The sequence below is a fragment of the Nematostella vectensis genome, chromosome 1 (assembly GCF_932526225.1).
Source record: "Nematostella vectensis chromosome 1, jaNemVect1.1, whole genome shotgun sequence".
Taxonomy (NCBI): domain Eukaryota; kingdom Metazoa; phylum Cnidaria; class Anthozoa; order Actiniaria; family Edwardsiidae; genus Nematostella; species Nematostella vectensis.
The window spans coordinates 21,107,270-21,127,164 of record NC_064034.1 but is presented as its reverse complement, the minus strand read 5'-3'; the positions used below and the strand labels follow the sequence as shown (position 1 = coordinate 21,127,164).

Here is a 19,895-nt window from a genome sequence, read left to right as displayed (position 1 = left end):
GTCAGTAATACTATGCGCACTCTCATTTGGTAATTTACAGGACGTCAGCAATGCTATGTGCGCTCTCATTTGGTAATTTACAGGACGTCAGTAATGCTATGTGCACCCTCATTTGGTAATTTACAGGACGTCAGTAATGCTATGCGCACCCTCATTTGGTAATTTACAGGACGTCGGCAATGCTATGTGCGCTCTCATTTGGTAATTTACAGGACGTCAGCAATGCTATGTGCACTCTCATTTGGTAATTTACAGGACGTCAGCAATGCTATGTGCGCTCTCATTTGGTAATTTACAGGACGTCAGCAATGCTATGTGCGCTCTCATTTGGTAATTTACAGGACGTCAGTAATGCTATGTGCACCCTCATTTGGTAATTTACAGGACGTCGGCAATGCTATGTGCGCTCTCATTTGGTAATTTACAGGACGTCAGCAATGCTATGTGCACTCTCATTTGGTAATTTACAGGACGTCAGCAATGCTATGTGCGCTCTCATTTGGTAATTTACAGGACGTCAGTAATGCTATGTGCACCCTCATTTGGTAATTTACAGGACGTCAGCAATGCTATGTGCGCTCTCATTTGGTAATTTACAGGACGTCAGCAATGCTATGTGCGCTCTCATTTGGTAATTTACAGGACGTCAGTAATGGTATGTGCGCTCTCATTTGGTAATTTACAGGACGTCAGTAATGCTATGTGCACCCTCATTTGGTAATTTACAGGACGTCAGCAATGCTATGTGCGCTCTCATTTGGTAATTTACAGGACGTCAGCAATGCTATGTGCGCTCTCATTTGGTAATTTACAGGACGTCAGTAATGCTATGTGCACCCTCATTTGGTAATTTACAGGACGTCAGCAATGCTATGTGCGCTCTCATTTGGTAATTTACAGGACGTCAGCAATGCTATGTGCTCCCTCATTTGGTAATTTACAGGACGTCAGCAATGCTATGTGCGCTCTCATTTGGTAATTTACAGGACGTCAGCAATGCTATGTGCACTCTCATTTGGTAATTTACAGGACGTCTGCAATGCTATGTGCGCCCTCATTTGGTAATTTACAGGACGTCAGCAATGCTATGTGCACTCTCATTTGGTAATTTACAGGACGTCAGCAATGCTATGTGCACTCTCATTTGGTAATTTACAGGACGTCTGCTACTAATCTGCTACAGGACATCTGATACTAACTTACATTTTTTTTTTCTAACAAATTATTTTACTTTTCACTTTGTTGCGTCTCTGTCCAATGCCAAGAAGGCGTCGGGATAGGGTGTGTTTATATCGAAACAGGATAAATCTAATATTATTTTAATAACATTAAAATAATTCGTGACATTTTTCATGAATGAGCATTTTCCAATCACATCACACATACAATGTGATCACATTCACAATGAAAATCTCTTACACGTTACACGTTATAATACTTTATCTACAACTATTTTTTATTTAAATACATCTTTTTTAGTTTCGCTGGTCAAATTCTTGTAACCATACGAATTCTTGTAACCACTTGGCTATATACAAAACTTTGAAAAAAATTATTTTAAATAATTAACGAAAAGTATATTGATTTCAATGAGACAGTGCAAGAGTAAAGAGCATACAATGTCCCGTCATTTATATCCAAAATTTAATTTGTAGATGATATTTTTTCATCATGAAAGAAAAAGGTTTTATTTCTTATAAAAACAAATTTACACGAATAAATGTATATGGGAGTTATCTTAATAAATTCTCGTCACGAAATAAATATTTACCATATCTGCAATTTAGAATTTCACAACAAATTTAAAGAAAACATAATTAAATTGGAAGTCTATCAATATACAAATATTTATAAACTCTGTGAAATCTTTGAAATCGTGCTATCTGAAAGCTTTTTCGTTTGTCAAGCAACGTTTTGATTGTACGGTAGATGTCCCGCAAAACGCTGGGAACTGGATCAAGCTGTATCCATTTGCTCCGATAGGAAGGTGGGCGCAGCGAGAGCGCTAATCCAGCCTACACATGTACAGGCAAGTTCACCTCTGCTTGGTATTTCTTCTTTTGGCATAAACAATGTGTGTGGAGGGAGATAACTGGAAACGGAAGAGCGGGACTTTCAGCTGGAGAGAGACTATGCGAGGACAAAGCCACTAATTGTCCTTATTCTTGTTGCGGTTTTTGGACTGGAAGAAGCCGAAAAGAGGGGAACGTATTCGCCGCCTCGCTCTTGTGTTTGTGGGTGTGTTATCGCCGAGTCGTGTCGCCTTCTCCTTTTCGCGCTCTCGCTCCAGCTCCTCGCGGTTCAACGCCTCGGCATCGATAACCGAGTACGAGCCGCTACGGTCTAAATGTGGCGTCTTCATCTGACTACAGATCAGCCTCGGAGGCGTGGAATTGACGCGGCCCTCTTCGCCTGACGACACGGATTCACAGTCGCGAGACCCGGACGGCTGCGAGGAATACGAAGAATGTGTGGAATGCGACGCGCACGTGCTGTTAGCCAGCAAAGAGCTAATGTCCGATGACATTGAAATGCTCTCCGAAAACGCACTGCGCGCGCTCAAGGGGTCCTCGCCATCGGTATAGTCCGTATCGCTCAAATTCAAATGAAGGTCCGAACTCGCCTTGAGCGAGGATAGAGGAGCGATAGTGTGACGACGAAGCATTGCGTCCTTTCTGTCCGGTCCGGGCGACCCCGGACACGACGTGGACGGCGGTATGGTTATCCACGGCACCGCGAAATCATTGTCTCTTGTGTGACAAATGTCAACAGATGAGAACTTGGGGAGGACTGAAGAGGACTGAGCCCTCCGCCGGCGCGCGGATTCACTCTCGTCCTTCTTCTTCCCCTTAGAGATGGACATCTCCTTGTTGCGAATGCCTATCACGTTTCTGAAGAAGCCCATGAGCTTAGAAGGCGTGTTCTTCAGTAGCTCCTCGGTGGCGGCGTGGAAGAGTTTGTAGCGTGACGCGATCCACGAGCGCCGCCTGTAGTCCGTGTGGCTACGGGTACGGAATTCCCCCTCGGGGGGTAGCACGGCGGGGGTAACCAGTCTGGGCGAGGTGAGCTGAATATGCGCGTTCAGGTTATTGTTGCTCTCCACATCGTCGAGCATGGGCGGTGGGATAGCTTGGTCCCAGGGCACGTCGGGGCGTCTCGGGTACTGGAGTAGGACTAGGTCCAAGTGTTTGACGGTAGACATGAAACTGGGCCGGGATTTTGGATCCATCTGCGTGAAGATCAAAGAATGCAATTAATAGAAACCACCAATGCTAATCTCAAACGTCCAATTAAACTTATCTTTCACTGCACACTATTTCACTTGTAACAGTGTTGCTGCTCATTATAAACATGCGAATACCTAGGGCTAGCCGGAACCCGTTCAAATAGTTTAAATTTTAATTCAAAGTTTAAATTATTCTCTCTTTCCGATACTCCTTGTGAACATTTAAAATAAACCTTCACATTGACAAATCATGCCATTTTGTTTGTTTCTTGTATCATTCCATATAGTACAAAAATAGTATATTTAAATTCAAACTCAAATAGGGAAGAACAACAGCTTTCCTCGTGGGTGGCTCACATGAAAACAACAGAAACATGGATTCTGAAGCAGTTCAAAAAAGCTTGAAAATAAAAACTACAAATATGAGCGTGCATCAAGCGTGCATATGCGGGCTAAAGAATTAGACTCTTTATCGATGCAAATGACTAGTGTTGGACGCGGCGCCAACAACTGACATGGTGGTGCAAATGACTAGTGTTGGACGCGGCGCCAACAACTGACATGGTGGTGCAAATGACTAGTGTTGGACGCGGCGCCAACAACTGACATGGTGGTGCAAATGACTAGTGTTGGACGCGGCGCCAACAACTGACATGGTGGTGCAAATGACTAGTGTTGGACGCGGCGCCAACAACTGATATGGTGGTTATAGGCTGCAACAATTATCTACGTTATCCAACCATGCCGCGCCTGAGACTAACTCAGAAATCCCCAGTCTAGACACCTGAACCTCAACGGAAACGTGGTTTGAAAATGACAAATTACGTCTTTACTTGAAAGTTTCTTTTTTTTTCTTTAAACTCGGTACTCTAAATGTACTTTCTGATACATTGTCATGCCACTATGAAATAGACTCTTTACCGGTAATAGCCGCCAAAGGCTCCCTTATCATACATCCACAATGCAATCCACAATGCAATCCAATTGTAATTTGAATTAAAAATAACTTGTTATAAAACCTTATCAGTTGGATGGAAATGGGCCAGCAATGAGCTGCTACCAGTCTAGCTATGAAGAGTGTCTAGACTAGTGCTGTACCTAGCATAGAGGCAAGACAGACAGATCATAGATCCAATGCATGCATAAATACCCAATAAGAAAGCGGCAAATAGAATTTGCACAAAAACATCTCAAACCATTTTTTTTTATTGCTTACTGAAGAAAATTCTTGTGGGACTTTGTGGAACCACATAGCCGCTATAAAGTGATCTCTTTCTTGACTGTCTAATTGCAGTGATTGACATGTGTCGGAACATTGAATCGGATTGTGATATGCTGTCTAGCAGTGGCATGTGTTCAGTGTGTTTGTGCTTCTTAGTCCTCACCTGACAACAGCAGATAGCAGTGTGGACGAATTCAATCGGGCAGTCCCCCACCATGGTAGAGAATTTCTCCACATCTAGGCCAAATGCCTAAACACAAGATTGCACGCCATTATGTTACTTGAAGAGTGATGCACAGGGGGAATTAGGGGGGGGGGGGGGCTATTATTACACAAAATGACACCTACATAAAACACCTTTACAAATGCAGAAATACAAAATGCAGTCAAAATGTTATATTTTACATTTATACTCATAAGATCAAGAAGAAGACATAAGACATAAGCCTTATGAATAGTTCCTCTTTAAGGTTGTCCTAAATATTCAAATGCTAGATTTTTTTAATTGTTAACTTTCTAAAGACAGACAAAAGAAGTGCTACAAACAAATTTATTAAAAAAAACTAAAAGAATCTGAGATTTCTTTGGAAATTTCCTATCTAAAAACCCAATCTTGGTCTTCTAGTAATCTAATTATCCCCATGTTTTAGCTAAATTTAATTAATCTCACATTTTCTGGCGTGTTCTGAATTGAGACATTTTTTTGCGAAACAAGACAAACATGCTGGCTTTTCAGAAAATGTGTTTGTTTGCCCTTTAAACATTTGCCATAGATATTCTACAAGAGCAAATGAAGTCTGCCATCTGCACATTTGCCACATGTGTAGACAAAACAATTTCCCCACATTTAATGACCAAGTATTGCCTGAAGTAATAACTAAATACTCACTCCAGTTCTAGGGAGCTCTTCAGGGTCAGCAAGAACTCTACCAATGATCTCACAAAGAATGATTCCATAGGAAAACACATCTGCCTGCAGGTAAAAGCATTGCATCTATTAGCATATGTCCATCACTCGAGAGCTACAAAATGAAGCCTCAGGGCCTTATATATAATTCCTGAATAGGTTAGAGATGTTATCTGACCATAAATACTTTAATTTTCCTGAGCTTAAAGCCAATATCATCATAATGCAAAAGCACTCTGTTTTTCTTTTATATAGTGTATTTGCAATAGAGAAACAGACTTGCTAACAATGAAGCAGGCATCTATGAAAATGAGATATCATTCAGTATGGCAGACAGTTTTGCTGGGGCACCAGACAACACTCACACTTTCTTATCTGTCATAAAACCCTCTAGGAAACCCTTTGTTGACAAAACAGGACAGTTTGCCATCTATTTCCATAATGCAGCTACAACAGTTCTCTAAGTAACCTTCTTATGAAAAGCAGCTGCCAGTAATTGACCACAGAGATCCAAATTGAGGGAACTTCATTCAAAGCAACCAGACACAGCAAAAGATATTGATGTAGCCTAGCAGTGCCTTGAATACAAGTTCGGTAGTTCACTATTTTAAGGAATACAATACCTTCCCATTGTACATCTCTCCTCGTAAAACCTCGGGCGCCATGTTGTATGGTGAGCCTACCGTGTTGATAATCCCCTCCCTATTGGAATAAATAGAAAGATAGGTTCATGTCTAGGGTAATAACAAGATACAGGCTAAGGGTCTATCATTTATGTACCTCAAATTAAATAAAGTAGTGGCGAGCTTTAAAAGGTTTTTTTTATTATAGGACCCTGATGAAATGCCCGAGTTATAAGTTTAAAAACTAAAAAAAAAATAATTCTAAAAGAATTAATAAAGTGTTGATTTTGCTGACAAAAAATGCTGATTATTATAAGAGATTATCATTTTAACATCATCGGACACTGCCTTGTCTTAGTAAAGGTAAAAATTTGGATTCAAAGCCATTGAAAGTACAAATACCATACAAATTGAGAGGTTTTAATGGTTTTGGACCAGTTTTGGGTACACTATGTAGAAAATAAAAACAGTGGTGTCTAGTCAACTAAGAAAAGAAATGTGAACAAGCCGAGAATCGTGTTTCCAAGAAACCACAATAACAATCTCAAAATACAGTATGTTTTAGGAAATAAATAAAATTATTATCAATATACATTAGACAATTTTTTTGCATAAAATTTTACCAAGTGTAATATTATACAAATATTAGAAAATTGATAGTGTTTTAGATCTAGTATCCCTAGATGAGCTTCCCCAAGATTTCATTCAATTTTGGACACTGAAATTTACCCATCTTTGGGTATATTGTGTTTGTATCTATATTTTGCAAAAACATTTGGTGTCTATTTCAGGTTTAAACCGAGCAAGAATCACACTTTAGATTTTTCATGTTTATTGGAGAGGGGTGCTTAAAAGAGATTGTTTTTTTCAATGGAAAATTCCATCAACTAGCATCACAAAATAGACACTAATTTTTGCAACTTATTAATAATCCATAAAGGCCTTAGAGCGGGGGCAGACATTGTTTCGTTAATGGCAAATTTCGACGTGACAATCTGAAACCTGAAATGTTTTCAAGTATAAACCCTCGAAACTTAATTAAGAGTATTAACGCTCAGTAGTTTTTGAAGTTTCGAAAGTGAAAGAAGTTCCAAGTTTGCTCAAACGGCAGACAATATCTTTATAAAAAAAGATGTTGATATAAAAAAATATTGACGAACAATAATAAGCCTCCCAATAAAAAGTTTATTTCAAAGATTTTCAAACTAGTTACACTTTTTGTATTGATACTTTGGCTAGAATAAAATTAAAGGATTTGAATTTTGGTAGTAAAAATAAATAAACCTATAGTGCATGTTTAATCATACCTAATCAAGGCTTATTTTAATCTTAAAAATTATTTCTAATTATCAATCTTTGCAGCTTTATTCAACGGTGCCAATTTCGCAACACTTATACCGGGATCTATATTAAGTTTGAATGTTATTCTAATTCCCGCAGAGCCAATTGAAATGGTTCCCTAGATATGTATTTATTAGAGGTCCCTGGATACAGTAAACGTCTAAAAAGATTAGGAAAATAATATTAATAATTTTACTTACTCCCCATCGGGTAGTTCCGTTGCGAGGCCGAGATCAGCAACGATTCCATATCGCTCACCATTAGCGATTTTAATCAAACAATTCTTAAAAAGACAGAAAATTTATTGGACAAATGTCAACGGGAAACATTTAACATGAATACCAGTTGTTTGAATTTATTGCTGAGTATTGGAATAACAAAGGATATGTCATCTAGGGATTAAGAAACGTCGGTTTGATGTGTCTCGGATTGATTTAGTACCTTCGATGTGAGGTCGCGATGTAGAAATCTTTTCTGGTGCAAAAACGCCATTCCGCTCGCAATATCTCTCGCTAAATACACCCTCGTAGCCCAGTTTAAAGTCTCTTCGTGGTTCATAAGAAGTTCCTCTAGATTTCCGCCATTAACGAACTGAAAATAAAAAGGGAAAACACTGTAGGGAAATGACTTATAAAGGATGCACTTTCGCGGAATCGGAAGCGATTGGCCACAGTTCAGCATAAAAACACAACAATATTGTTTGTATCATCCTCTTATTACAAAAATGATACATAGACTCACCTCCGTTATTAGAGAAACTTTGTTATCTTTTATACAAATGCCTATGAATCTAGGAAATGAGATATACGTGTTCAGAATAAATTGAAAAGTTTGTGGGAATGTGAACTTTCGTACGCACAGGTCAAGTCAACAACAATACCTACCTAACGATGTTGGGATGTGAAAGTCGTCTTAGAAAATCTACTTCCTTCAGCAAGCTACAGTCCTCATTGCAATGTGTTTCTTCTTTTATAACCATGGTCTTTTTTGTGATTTTGTGCTCTGCCTGTAGAAATAAGAATAAAAATATGGTAAGGGTTTTTGTCCGCTCATCGTCGAGCGGGAAGGTTTGAAACCGAGATCAAACTCCATCCACAAACAACTTTAAAATCCGCCTGAATAAATACCACGTTATACATAACACAATTCCAAACATCTTTTAAAAGGTGATATATCTTGCTTACCTTGAATATCTCGCCGAAGAATCCATTGGCTAGCCGGTAAAGGTTGAAATCATTGATATCGAAAACCAAAGACGCGTCCAGCTCCAAGCTATTTAACGTAGCGTTGACCATTTGCTCCGTATCGCACTGGTCGCCGCCATGGTTCTTACGGCTCAAAGACCCTTCCCCAAGCCCGTATACATCCATAAGGATCACCATAGGTGACCCTATATTTCTAGACGTGGAATATCTGTAGAACAGGCCGTGTTTTCGGCTCGATCGTGTACATGTTGGAGATATCTGTACGCTCAACCGGAAGGCGATAGGTACAACTACACAGGCGGGTGCGCAAAGGGCCATGGGAATTATCGCGCAACTCGCTCTTTGATTGGTCAATAAATAACTTTCTCACCTTATGTGCAGTCACGAAACCGTGACATGACCAAAATAATAACAACAAATATGACTTTATGAGGCGAAACGATGTTATTCTTTCGCGGGGAGCGCATTAAAAGGGTCATTTCTCATATTTTGACAGGCGATTTTATAGTCTTAATTCTTCGTAAAGTTAACGAAGCCTGTCAAAATTTAATTCCCACGACCATTATTGCCAATGTAGAATGTTTTGGCTGCGTTCAGTAACTTTGGTTTCCGTCATTAAAGATCAACCGATCACGATTGGAGTTTACCTTTCAGAATTCGCCAAATATAAAAGAAAAACTACCGTTAGCGGCATGAGTACAGAATCAAGTCTTCGTGACTAAATTTAACACACATTTATTTGCTGGGCTACGTGTCATAGTCACGCCAGAACGTCAACCACCTAATGGTGTCACGACAGAGCTTAGCATCACGAAATTTACCCTTCGTCGCCTTAGAATGCTTTAGAAGCCCATTTACCGATGGACCTCATGTTTTATTAACCACTTGTGAACTCATATTTCCATCAAGGCCGGGACGGTTATGTTTTTAGATAGGATTATTTTTTGGAAGAAAACTTTGAGCATATAGGGATCTCCTGATATGCTCATAGCTGAGAACCCCTGAAATTGAACAGTATAAGGGGAAAGAAGGGGTGTATAAGGGAGGCTTTAAAGGTATCAATGGTATCTAGGAATGTGCATGGATAGTCACTAAAATGAAGAAAGGACATAATAATTCCAATCGTTTTTAATAAAAATCGAGATATGAAAAGTGCTAAAGCAATCAACTTTTTCTTTTGGGTCAATTCAGCCGCAAACACGTACCCTTAATTTTGTTGAACAATGAATCAAAAGCCCTTGCGTAACCAGCTCGTTTTCCGCTCATAAAAAGGAACCTACATTTGTTATTCATGTTAACCGGTTTGAAGCCTTGGGCATGCAGATTCATGGATAAATAAGTCAAATAAAACCATTAACGATAACAGTAACAAATCTAAGATACATATTTAATGGTGTTTTAATATGAACGAAAGGCAATAAATTAGTAAGCTAAGCGAAATAAAGCCGTCCGAGGCTATGTAATCATTTTATAAAATCAGTCTAAACAGTTTTTAAACGTCGTATTATCCATAAGCCGTATGTATCCATGTGTCCCAGGCCGCAATGCTTCATGGGTATCAAATGAATAAGCAAATAAGCGTAAATAAAATCAAATACAGGTTAATTCAGGTTATGAAAGTTGTTGCATTCTTGTTCCCTATGCCTCTCAAAGTATTCACGTGGTTTTCAAAGCCGGATTCAGCCATTTATACTTCGTCACCCATAAGCCATTGTGGGCTACGACACACGGATTGTCGAATGCAACCTTACTTGAAATAGGTGTATAAGCACACAGCTAAACGCGAGACTTGCCGGGGTGAAATTGAAAATTGACTACGACATGAGATTTTAGTGGTTTTACATCGTAAGATTTCCGTGGTTACATCGTTAGATTTCCGTTGTTACATCGAGAGATTTCCGTGGTTACATCGTGAGTTTTCCGTGGCTACATCGTGAAATTTCGGTGGCTACACCGTGAGTTTTAGGTGGTTACGTCGTAAGATTTCTGTGATTCACGGTTTTTTATCGTGGCCTTCGGAAAACTGATAATTCATGCGTAAACAAGATTTGCAGCTGCCGACGTAGCCTGTTGCATAGCAAGCATGCAAACTACACAAACAGGGCCTTCACCGTAACAAGAGGGTTGATGTTATTTGTCTCTAGTTCCTCGTACTGCCCTAAACTGTCTGCCCCACACTATTTATAGTAAATATGGAGCCTACTCAGTCTTAGGAAAGCCAGCATGGGTCTGAAACAGCAAAGGTGTGTGCACTTTCCCTATATACAACCCTTTAAAAACTATACAATTTGTGAATGAGCGATTCGAAAACGTACACCGTGTACGTTTATATATTTACAAGAAAAAATAGAACTCCCGCAGTCTTCGAACATCAATAATGCACGGGCAATATGGCACTGTTTTAGTGTTCTGATTTGTTCAGGCCGTCTCTGAGGTTAGGATGATATTTTACTCCCTACACACTCTTCTGGCGATTTCTGATGTCGGCTCAATTGCGTCGATTGCGTAAACTGCTTGTTACACTTCAAACACTTGAAAGGTTTCTCTCCGGTATGTGTTCGAATGTGATTGTTAAGTGTCGTCGCACCAGCAAATGACCTTCCGCAAAATCCGCACTTGAATGGCTTTTCGTTGATGTGACTGACCACGTGATCACGTAAGTCACTGGCTTCTTGGAACGAGGCCGGGCAGTGGCCGCACTGATAGGGTTTATCCGGGGCCTGGGAACAAATGTGCATCTGTAAAAGCACACGCTGGCTAAAGGTCTGGCTGCACTGACCGCAGCGCCAAATACTCGGCTCTGTGGCGTCTTTGAGGTCGACGGGGTACAATGACTGGTGATGCGTCATGTGTGGGTTCCCACCGTCGATCTGTCGAAACAGTTTATAAGGGGTGAGTAATAGTTGAACTGGGGGTGAAGACAAATGAAGGTAATGGAGTGACGTAGGTGTTCAATACATTCAATATATTTAATTATTTTAAGAAATTAAAAAAATAACTATCTAAAGTTATACTTTATTTACCAATTTGAAAAAAAACATGCTTTTGTACACTAAACATTTGGCTAGGACGACAAAGGCGGTTGACAAAGAGAGACAAAAGAAATATGTCAAGGTAAATGTGGCCATTGTACCGATTGGTAAAGGTGCCCATTGTACCGATTGGTAAAGGTGCCCATTGTACCGATTGGTAAAGGTGCCCATTGTACCGATTGGTAAAGGTGCCCATTGTACCGATTGGTAAAGGTGCCCATTGTACCGATTGGTAAAGGTGCCCATTGTACCGATTGGTAAAGGTGCTCATTGTACCGATTGGTAAAGGTGCCCATTGTACCGATTGGTAAAGGTGCTCATTGTACCGATTGGTAAAGGTGCCCATTGTACCGATTGGTAAAGGTGCCCATTGTACCGATTGGTAAAGGTGCCCATTGTACCGATTGGTAAAGGTGCTCATTGTACCGATTGGTAAAGGTGCCCATTGTACCGATTGGTAAAGGTGCTCATTGTACCGATTGGTAAAGGTGCCCATTGTACCGATTGGTAAAGGTGCCCATTGTACCGATTGGTAAAGGTGCCGATTGTACCGATTGGTAAAGGTGCCCATTGTACCGATTGGTAAAGGTGCCCATTGTACCGATTGGTAAAGGTGCCCATTGTACCGATTGGTAAAGGTGCCCATTGTACCGATTGGTAAAGGTGCTCATTGTACCGATTGGTAAAGGTGCCCATTGTACCGATTGGTAAAGGTGCTCATTGTACCGATTGGTAAAGGTGCCCATTGTACCGATTGGTAAAGGTGCTCATTGTACCGATTGGTAAAGGTGCCCATTGTACCGATTGGTAAAGGTGCCCATTGTACTGATTGGTAAAGGTGCCCATTGTACCGATTGGTAAAGGTGCCCATTGTACCGATTGGTAAAGGTGCCCATTGTACCGATTGGTAAAGGTAGCCATTGTACCGATTCTTTGACAGATGGTGGTACTAACCGGTCTGTTTTCTCTGTGATAGAACAGCTCATTATCCCTGACATGACCATTTGACGGCGATTTCCAATACACACCGCCATCTGGAGGGCAAATAGAAGCGAAATCAAGTCACCACCTTCTACAAAAAAAATTTATTAACCCATTCACTCCTGAGCACTTTTGCGCAAAATTGTGAGTAATGGACAAAAAAAAGAGAACCTCTACCCTTTTTCCAAGTTTCACACTATCACTCAAATTCAGCTACCGCTGACTCAAGTCGGTATACCTTGAAGTTTCCAACAATGCACTGCGGTCACTTCAGTTTAGTGGCGCCGGGATATCGATTTGTTCCAACCATTTATCGTCGCACGATAACATCCTTACCTTTTTGTCCCTTCAGCAGCGCCGGGATATCGATTAGCTCCGAGTACTTATCGTCGTACCAGACGCGGAGTTCTCGTCCCTTAGGGATATGCTTGTAAGCGCGGTAGTAGATGTTCCCACAGTATTGGAACACGGTCATATTCTGTTCCTCCTGATAACGCGCGCACTGAATAAACCGCATCCAGCTCGATAGATGTTCATCCTTGCCGTCGATGTAATGGCTGAATCGGCCCTCTTTGTAGATCTGAAACGAAATTAAATATATCGAATCTCTTTTCCCAGAATGTACTTTTGTACCTTACTTTAAGGTATAAGTATCAGGACTGAAATACTAGGGGGAGGGGGGGGGGGGGGTTACGGAGATATCATATTAGCTGAGCGGCGTTCATCTTATAGCAAAGTGAAGCCCCAACAAGCGAAGTTCCTTATATACTTTTGTGTAGTCATTCGGATAACCTGAACTCCCTGATATACCTCGAACAGTTTCCATTGAGGTTTCGAGTGAAGGGAGTACCACTGTATAAAAAGAAAGTACGAACTTTTAAATAAACGTTACTGTCATTTCAGAGCCTCTTGTGAGCCAGCTGTTTGATGCTTGGTGGGCTTTAGGTACTAGACACAATAGCTAGGCGACCTTTGTCAGTCAGTTACCTGACAGAGCTAATTGATTTGTATTTTCTGTGGAAATAAACCTACCTCCCACATGTAACTAGTGTCCAGTTCTCTTTTGATGACCTCCTCCCTCGTCACAATCTGACCCTCGAATGGGCCGATCCACGTGCCCGGGGGAATGGGGTGAGCTGCACAGACCCCAAACTTGGCCCCAGGGATGCTCGACTTGCACAAGCGAACTTCATCCGGGAACACGAAAGCCGCCAGTGGCGGGGAGGACCGCGGGCTCTTGACGGGAACTGGGGAGTACACAAGATATTATTATTATTATTATTATTATTATTATTATTATTATTATTATTATTATTATTATTATTATTATTATTATTATTATTATTATTATTATTATTATTATCACTATCACTTTCGTTATTAAAATAGCTATGATCATTACAATCATTTTTAACCATTCCAGGATAGCCCCTTCAGCATCAGCATTGCTGGTATAAGTAGGAGTCCTGGTTGCCGTTAACGATATTTTTTAGGGAGATGAAAATATCTTATCGTAAAAATATCATCCTTCCTCTATTATTTCACCCTTTAGTAAAACGATGGAGCCTCTTGTATTGTAGGATGGATTGATTGCACAACGATCAAAATGGATTTAGTTCACTAAATCCATTTGAAACTCACATCTCACTTGCATCGATTACTTCGGCAGTAAAGGCTCGTGTCAAGTGACCGTTTGCGATTATACGAAAACTTATCCTGCGATCGTGTGCGATCATATGTAACCCACTTTGCGACCGATTGCGATCGTACGGTCAAATAAGGTGCGATACAGTGCGATCATATGGAAACCATCCTTTAAGTATTCATCACACATGTCGGATTCAGAGTCTCACGTACCTGTGCCATCAATACTCGATTCACTGTCCCGGCGCCGTTTGCAGCGTATAGCCTTCAGATCCAGCGGCTCCAAGGGCTTCAAGGTCACGTGACCGTAAAGATAACTATACAGGTCCTCCCAGGAAATTTGGTCACGTCCGGGAGAGTCCTGGAACTCAGTGTCAGAGCTTGATGACGCCATATCTGTAACAAAATAAAACCCTGTTACGATTATTTTTACGTAAAATTACAGGCGTGAACCTTGTGGAGGGCCCAGAGGGGCAGGCATACAACCCCCCCTGTCGATCAACAAAAAGTAGTATTTTAGTCTATTATTGACGATCTGTAAAATCTAAGATCCCTTGAATGAGCACCCCCTAACGACTCCGCTACGACGCTGGACTACGAAAGTCGTAGAGTGTAAATCAGCTAACGACTCCGCTACGATGCTCGACTACGAAAGTCGTAGAGTGTAAATCAGCTAACGACTACGCTACGATGCTCGACTACGAAAGTGGTAGAGTGTAAATCAGCTAACGACTCCGCTACGACGCTGGACTACGAAAGTCGTAGAGTGTAAATCAGCTAACGACTCCGCTACGACGCTGGACTACGAAAGTCGTAGAGTGTAAATCAGCTAACGACTCCGCTACGACGCTGGACTACGAAAGTCGTAGAGTGTAAATCAGCTAACGACTCCGCTACGACGCTGGACTACGAAAGTCGTAGAGGGTAAATCAGCTATCGACTCCGCTACGACGCTGGACTACGAAAGTCGTAGAGTGTAAATCAGCCTACGACTCCGCTACGAAGCTGGACTACGAAAGTCGTACAGTGTAAATAAGCTAACGACTCCGCTACGACGCTGGACTACGAAAGTCGTAGAGTGTAAATAAGCTAACGACTCCGCTACGACGCTGGACTACGAAAGTCGTAGAGTGTAAATCAGCTAACGACTCCGCTACGACGCTGGACTACGAAAGTCGTAGAGTGTAAATCAGCTAACGACTCCGCTACGACGCTGGACTACGAAAGTCGTAGAGTGTAAATCAGCTAACGACTCCGCTACGACGCTGGACTACGAAAGTCGTAGAGTGTAAATCAGCCTATGACTCCGCTACGATGCTCGACTACGAAAGTCGTAGAGTGTAAATCAGCTAACGACTCCGCTACGACGCTGGACTACGAAAGTCGTAGAGTGTAAATAAGCTAACGACTCCGCTACGATGCTCGACCACGAAAGTCGTAGAGTGTAAATCAGCTAACGACTACGCTACGATGCTCGACTACGAAAGTGGTAGAGTGTAAATCAGCTAACGACTACGCTACGATGCTCGACTACGAAAGTGGTAGAGTGTAAATCAGCTAACGACTCCGCTACGACGCTGGACTACGAAAGTCGTAGAGTGTAAATCAGCTAACGACTCCGCTACGACGCTGGACTACGAAAGTCGTAGAGTGTAAATCAGCTAACGACTCCGCTACGACGCTGGACTACGAAAGTCGTAGAGTGTAAATCAGCTAACGACTCCGCTACGACGCTGGACTACGAAAGTCGTAGAGTGTAAATCAGCTAACGACTCCGCTACGACGCTGGACTACGAAAGTCGTAGAGGGTAAATCAGCTATCGACTCCGCTACGACGCTAGACTACGAAAGTCGTAGAGTGTAAATCAGCCTACGACTCCGCTACGATGCTCGACTACGAAAGTCGTACAGTGTAAATCAGCTAACGACTCCGCTACGACGCTGGACTACGAAAGTCGTAGAGTGTAAATCAGCTAACGACTCCGCTACGACGCTGGACTACGAAAGTCGTAGAGTGTAAATCAGCTAACGACTCGGCTACGACGCTCGACTACGAAAGTCTTAGAGTGTAAATCAGCCTACGACTCCGCTACGATGCTCGACTACGAAAGCCACGGAAGCCACAATTGAAAACAAATCTATTTGGCTAGCCTATTCAATAAAAACATATATACTAGATACATACCAACCACATAACTAACTAAGCTCAACTAGTCTTACAAGTGGTTCAAATAACAAAGCCTTTTACGGACAGCATCTAACTCACAGACTATCACGCTAGACAAAGTACCTTAGGAACCGTCTGGAGTGCAAGAAGAAACAATGATCTAAATACTCCAGGTTTTTAGAATAGTGTTTACAATATCTTCCTGTGCTTTGCAGGGGGGATGGATTTTTTTTAAATTTTAAGTTCTCACTCATTTTATTTTTTATAATTTTAAAAGTTTTGAGAAAGATAGTTTAAAACTATTGAAAAAATAAACCTACTTTCCATGCCTTTGGGATATCGTTTTAAAAGAAATGTCATGTATGAACAAAACTGTGGAAAACGGTGTGGATTGTTTAAACTGTGTGGTATTAGCATGGTATTAAATATAAATGAACGCCTTTTCAAGAACCAAGTATAACGCTTTACCTGCTTGAATGGAACTGACATTTACATGGTGTTCAGCAAGGGAACGTAGCAAAAAAGGAAAAACAAAACGATAAAGGAAGGTATAGAGACTCAAAACCCGGACACAGAACTTCAAAAGACTGGGATTCCTCGCTAAAGTCCTAGTGTCAAAACACTCTATAGCAGCAACTGTTTGTTTTTGCGGGTGATATGGTCTCACTACAAATTACTCAATTGTCTTGTCTAATTGAGTGTAACAAGTCTATTGTCTGTTGTTCTAAACATAACCTGTGGCAGACTTTCATTGTTCGAGAATTTTCTTTTACTTGCAAAACATAACAAATCAACGGGATGGTAAGAAAGTCTAGTTATTTTGGTCATTCCAGTTTGCATCACAGAGCATCAAGCGCATGATAGACGACGATTTTATACAAAGACACAAGAACTTCAAAATCTTATAAATACGTCTGAAATGTGTCAATTGGCAACTATACTCTGAAGTTTTGATGACTTCGATTATTTAACGATTTTGCATCCCACATTCTAACAATAACCGAATTGTGAAAATCTAATTATATTAACGATGTAAACCTGTGGATTTAGTAGCTTTTATCTTTCCCTTTTTTTGCAAAGCATAGCATGTTAGCATAATACATAGCGTAATTTCCTACTGTACTACAACTCTCCAACTGTAAAGATTTTGAATATAGTATTTGGTCCACCCAAAAAACTCGTATTCTACAAAAAACGTAAGGATTCGAACCTACGAGTAATTTGAGTTTGAATTGAGCCTCTATTACACAATCTTTTAATCACCACAAGAGCAAGCGAAATAGCTTAGATTATTCAAGTGCTTTTATGGGGTTTCACATAAATTAGCCTCCAAGCCTCCAATACTGAAGCCTATCCTTTTTCCCAAAGTAAAAGATATTTGGAGAGGTACTACAAGAAAATAAAGAGAACGAGGCCGTTCCCAAGGTCAGCGCAATCCTCACAACACAAAGTTGAACAGTATTTAGAAAGAACTGCAACAACAACAAAATATACAAGAAAAAATATGATTTGATACCTTTATGTTCGAATTTGGTTCGATTATAAAAGATTGCATGTGGCGAGAGAAAAACGGTCGCGTTTCAGAAATTGTGTAGGTTGTTTAACTTTTCCGATATTCTACCTGTTTTGTTTTGGGTATTGCCATAAAATAAAATCCTCTTCAATTCAAAACAATATTCTTCTAATTTCTGAAGCACTGCGTCATGAGGAAAAAAATTATGAGATTAAATTCTTCATGAGATGAACCGCCCTTACAAACCGAAGTCTGTTAAAAGTCATGATTTTCAGGACCAAGACTTACACCTCAAAAGGTGCGAAGTTTTAATAAAACGTTTCAACAAAAAGGTTATAAATATTGAATGGGATTAGGTAAATTGGGAAGAATGGAAAAAGACACACATGGAAAACGGGTTTTTGTTTGGCTTTGTTTTTACTGAATTTGGGGCGCCGTTTCCATGACTGGAGAAAAACTGCCCTTAGAAACAATTTGGCGACAATAAGCGAACAACTTTTGTTTTTCGGATTCCAGCTGGTTTTCTAAGCAAAGCGCTCTAAGAAATCGGGGCCGTTAACTTTCACGATGACCCCCTGGAGCCTTTAAAACTTAGCGGCAACTTATCAAAAGAATCTTTAGACTCGGCATCAACGAATTTTACATTTAGAGAAAAACACACTAAAATTGCACTTGGGGTAACTTGTTTAGGCCATGTTCAAAGGCATCAAAGGAAAAATCAGCAATTCGGCAAAACACGAATATAAGAGGATAATTCCACATATTTCCCTCATTTCCAGAGGTATCCCCGTGTTGGTATATTGGGCAATTCCTCTGACGAAGTTTGATCTGTCAGATTACCCCTGTCAAACATGGGCAGCTTACTGCGCTACGCAAAGTCAGTGAAAAAATGTCAACACAAATCTAAACAAAAAAGTTGTTTTCCTCGACTCTCCCAAAGACAAGCTTACCTAAACCAGAATTGCAACCTTAGCCAGCTTGTTTCGCCTCTAAGCTTGTATATGCACCCTATCTGCAAAGAGGAAAAGAGGATACGTTCAATTAATTCCCTTGTTCTGCGCGCAAGTGGAGCCGGGACCGAGGACTAGCGGGAGGGATAATAGTTTTCTCACAGCAGCGGCTATTTTGGGGTTTATCACAATAACTCCACAAAAATCAAACTTTGTGTGACACCTGTCAAAAGGGAATGCTAAATCTCCGACGGTATGGCATTCTTAAAACTCTCCCCCTTTAACGTCCCCGCATTGGCTAGCATTCCCACACAAGGAAACCCAATAAAGAAAGGAAGTGCGACGAAATCTTGTTAACGTTTGAACCACTAATACTTTTTTCAAGTATTTCTCTTGTCTAAGCTGTTAGGTTAATAGTGATATTGTTTTGAAAATCACCTATAACATTGGCTAAGAGGTAATTAATAATACAATCGCTCACTTCAAGTTTTTACCACAATTCACAAATGTCGTAAATTGCATGTCCGTCTCGAAATGTTCAGGTCTGCCGCGAGCTACGCCCTATAAACGCGATATGAAATTGCGTTATTATAATAAACGAAAATAAAAGAAGTGTTTTCCAAAGGATACAATAAAATATATGGCGCCAAGCAGCCAATTTGCTAACGATTTGTGTCACGAAAAAGTTTTCAATAAAAGAAATGAAGAACGTTGCTTTAAACGAGGCGAGCGCAAAAAAAAATCAAGCCCCCTTCCCAACAAATATGACCAGATGACTATTTTCCGAGAAGTTCCAATGTTACAAAACTAAGAACGTCAATTAAATGTTTCGCAAATCTGCTTCGCAGCCTTGACCTATCTTTTACAATTTCAATTAAACAATTTGCAAGAAAGACTTACCAGTATGGCCTAAAAAGGTCTTCTTTAAACCTGGTCCCCTTCACGACGAATGAACACAGAATACAGAACACAAGCAAGTAGCAAGACTTGAAAAACCCAATTTAACTGTCAAACGCGCGTGTAAGAGTTTGTGATTACTGGTAGTTTAAGTAAAGGGTTGTTAATATTGATGACTGTTATTAAA

General features: G+C 40.6%; 2 protein-coding genes across 5 annotated transcripts; both read right to left on the bottom strand.

Annotated features, from left to right (window-relative positions):
* Positions 1 to 1,303: 1,303 nt before the first annotated feature.
* On the bottom strand, positions 1,304 to 8,836 carry LOC5518241 (serine/threonine-protein kinase GIN4). The gene is made up of 9 exons (XM_001638150.3): positions 8,504 to 8,836; positions 8,204 to 8,325; positions 8,061 to 8,109; positions 7,761 to 7,910; positions 7,520 to 7,602; positions 5,979 to 6,057; positions 5,338 to 5,421; positions 4,612 to 4,698; positions 1,304 to 3,229 (listed from the first exon to the last, which is right to left on the bottom strand). Exons 1-9 carry the CDS (start codon positions 8,699 to 8,701, stop codon positions 2,150 to 2,152), a joined length of 1,932 nt encoding a protein of 643 aa, XP_001638200.2. The 5' UTR covers positions 8,702 to 8,836; the 3' UTR covers positions 1,304 to 2,149.
* Positions 8,837 to 9,637: 801 nt separating this feature from the next.
* On the bottom strand, positions 9,638 to 19,867 carry LOC5518226 (putative histone-lysine N-methyltransferase PRDM6). Of its 4 annotated transcripts, none has more exons than XM_048732148.1 (7): positions 19,293 to 19,867; positions 18,812 to 18,873; positions 14,395 to 14,577; positions 13,570 to 13,784; positions 12,874 to 13,117; positions 12,511 to 12,590; positions 9,638 to 11,394 (listed from the first exon to the last, which is right to left on the bottom strand). In XM_048732148.1, the coding sequence occupies exons 3-7, from the start codon at positions 14,573 to 14,575 to the stop codon at positions 10,960 to 10,962; spliced, it is 1,155 nt and encodes a 384-aa protein (XP_048588105.1). In that variant the 5' UTR covers positions 14,576 to 14,577; positions 18,812 to 18,873; positions 19,293 to 19,867; the 3' UTR covers positions 9,638 to 10,959. The 4 variants fall into 4 exon arrangements, with proteins under 4 accessions (XP_048588105.1, XP_048588859.1, XP_048588517.1 ...); XM_048732902.1 differs by having other exon boundaries at positions 19,306 to 19,867; XM_048732560.1 differs by having other exon boundaries at positions 19,712 to 19,846.
* Between the last annotated feature and the right edge of the window lie 28 nt (positions 19,868 to 19,895).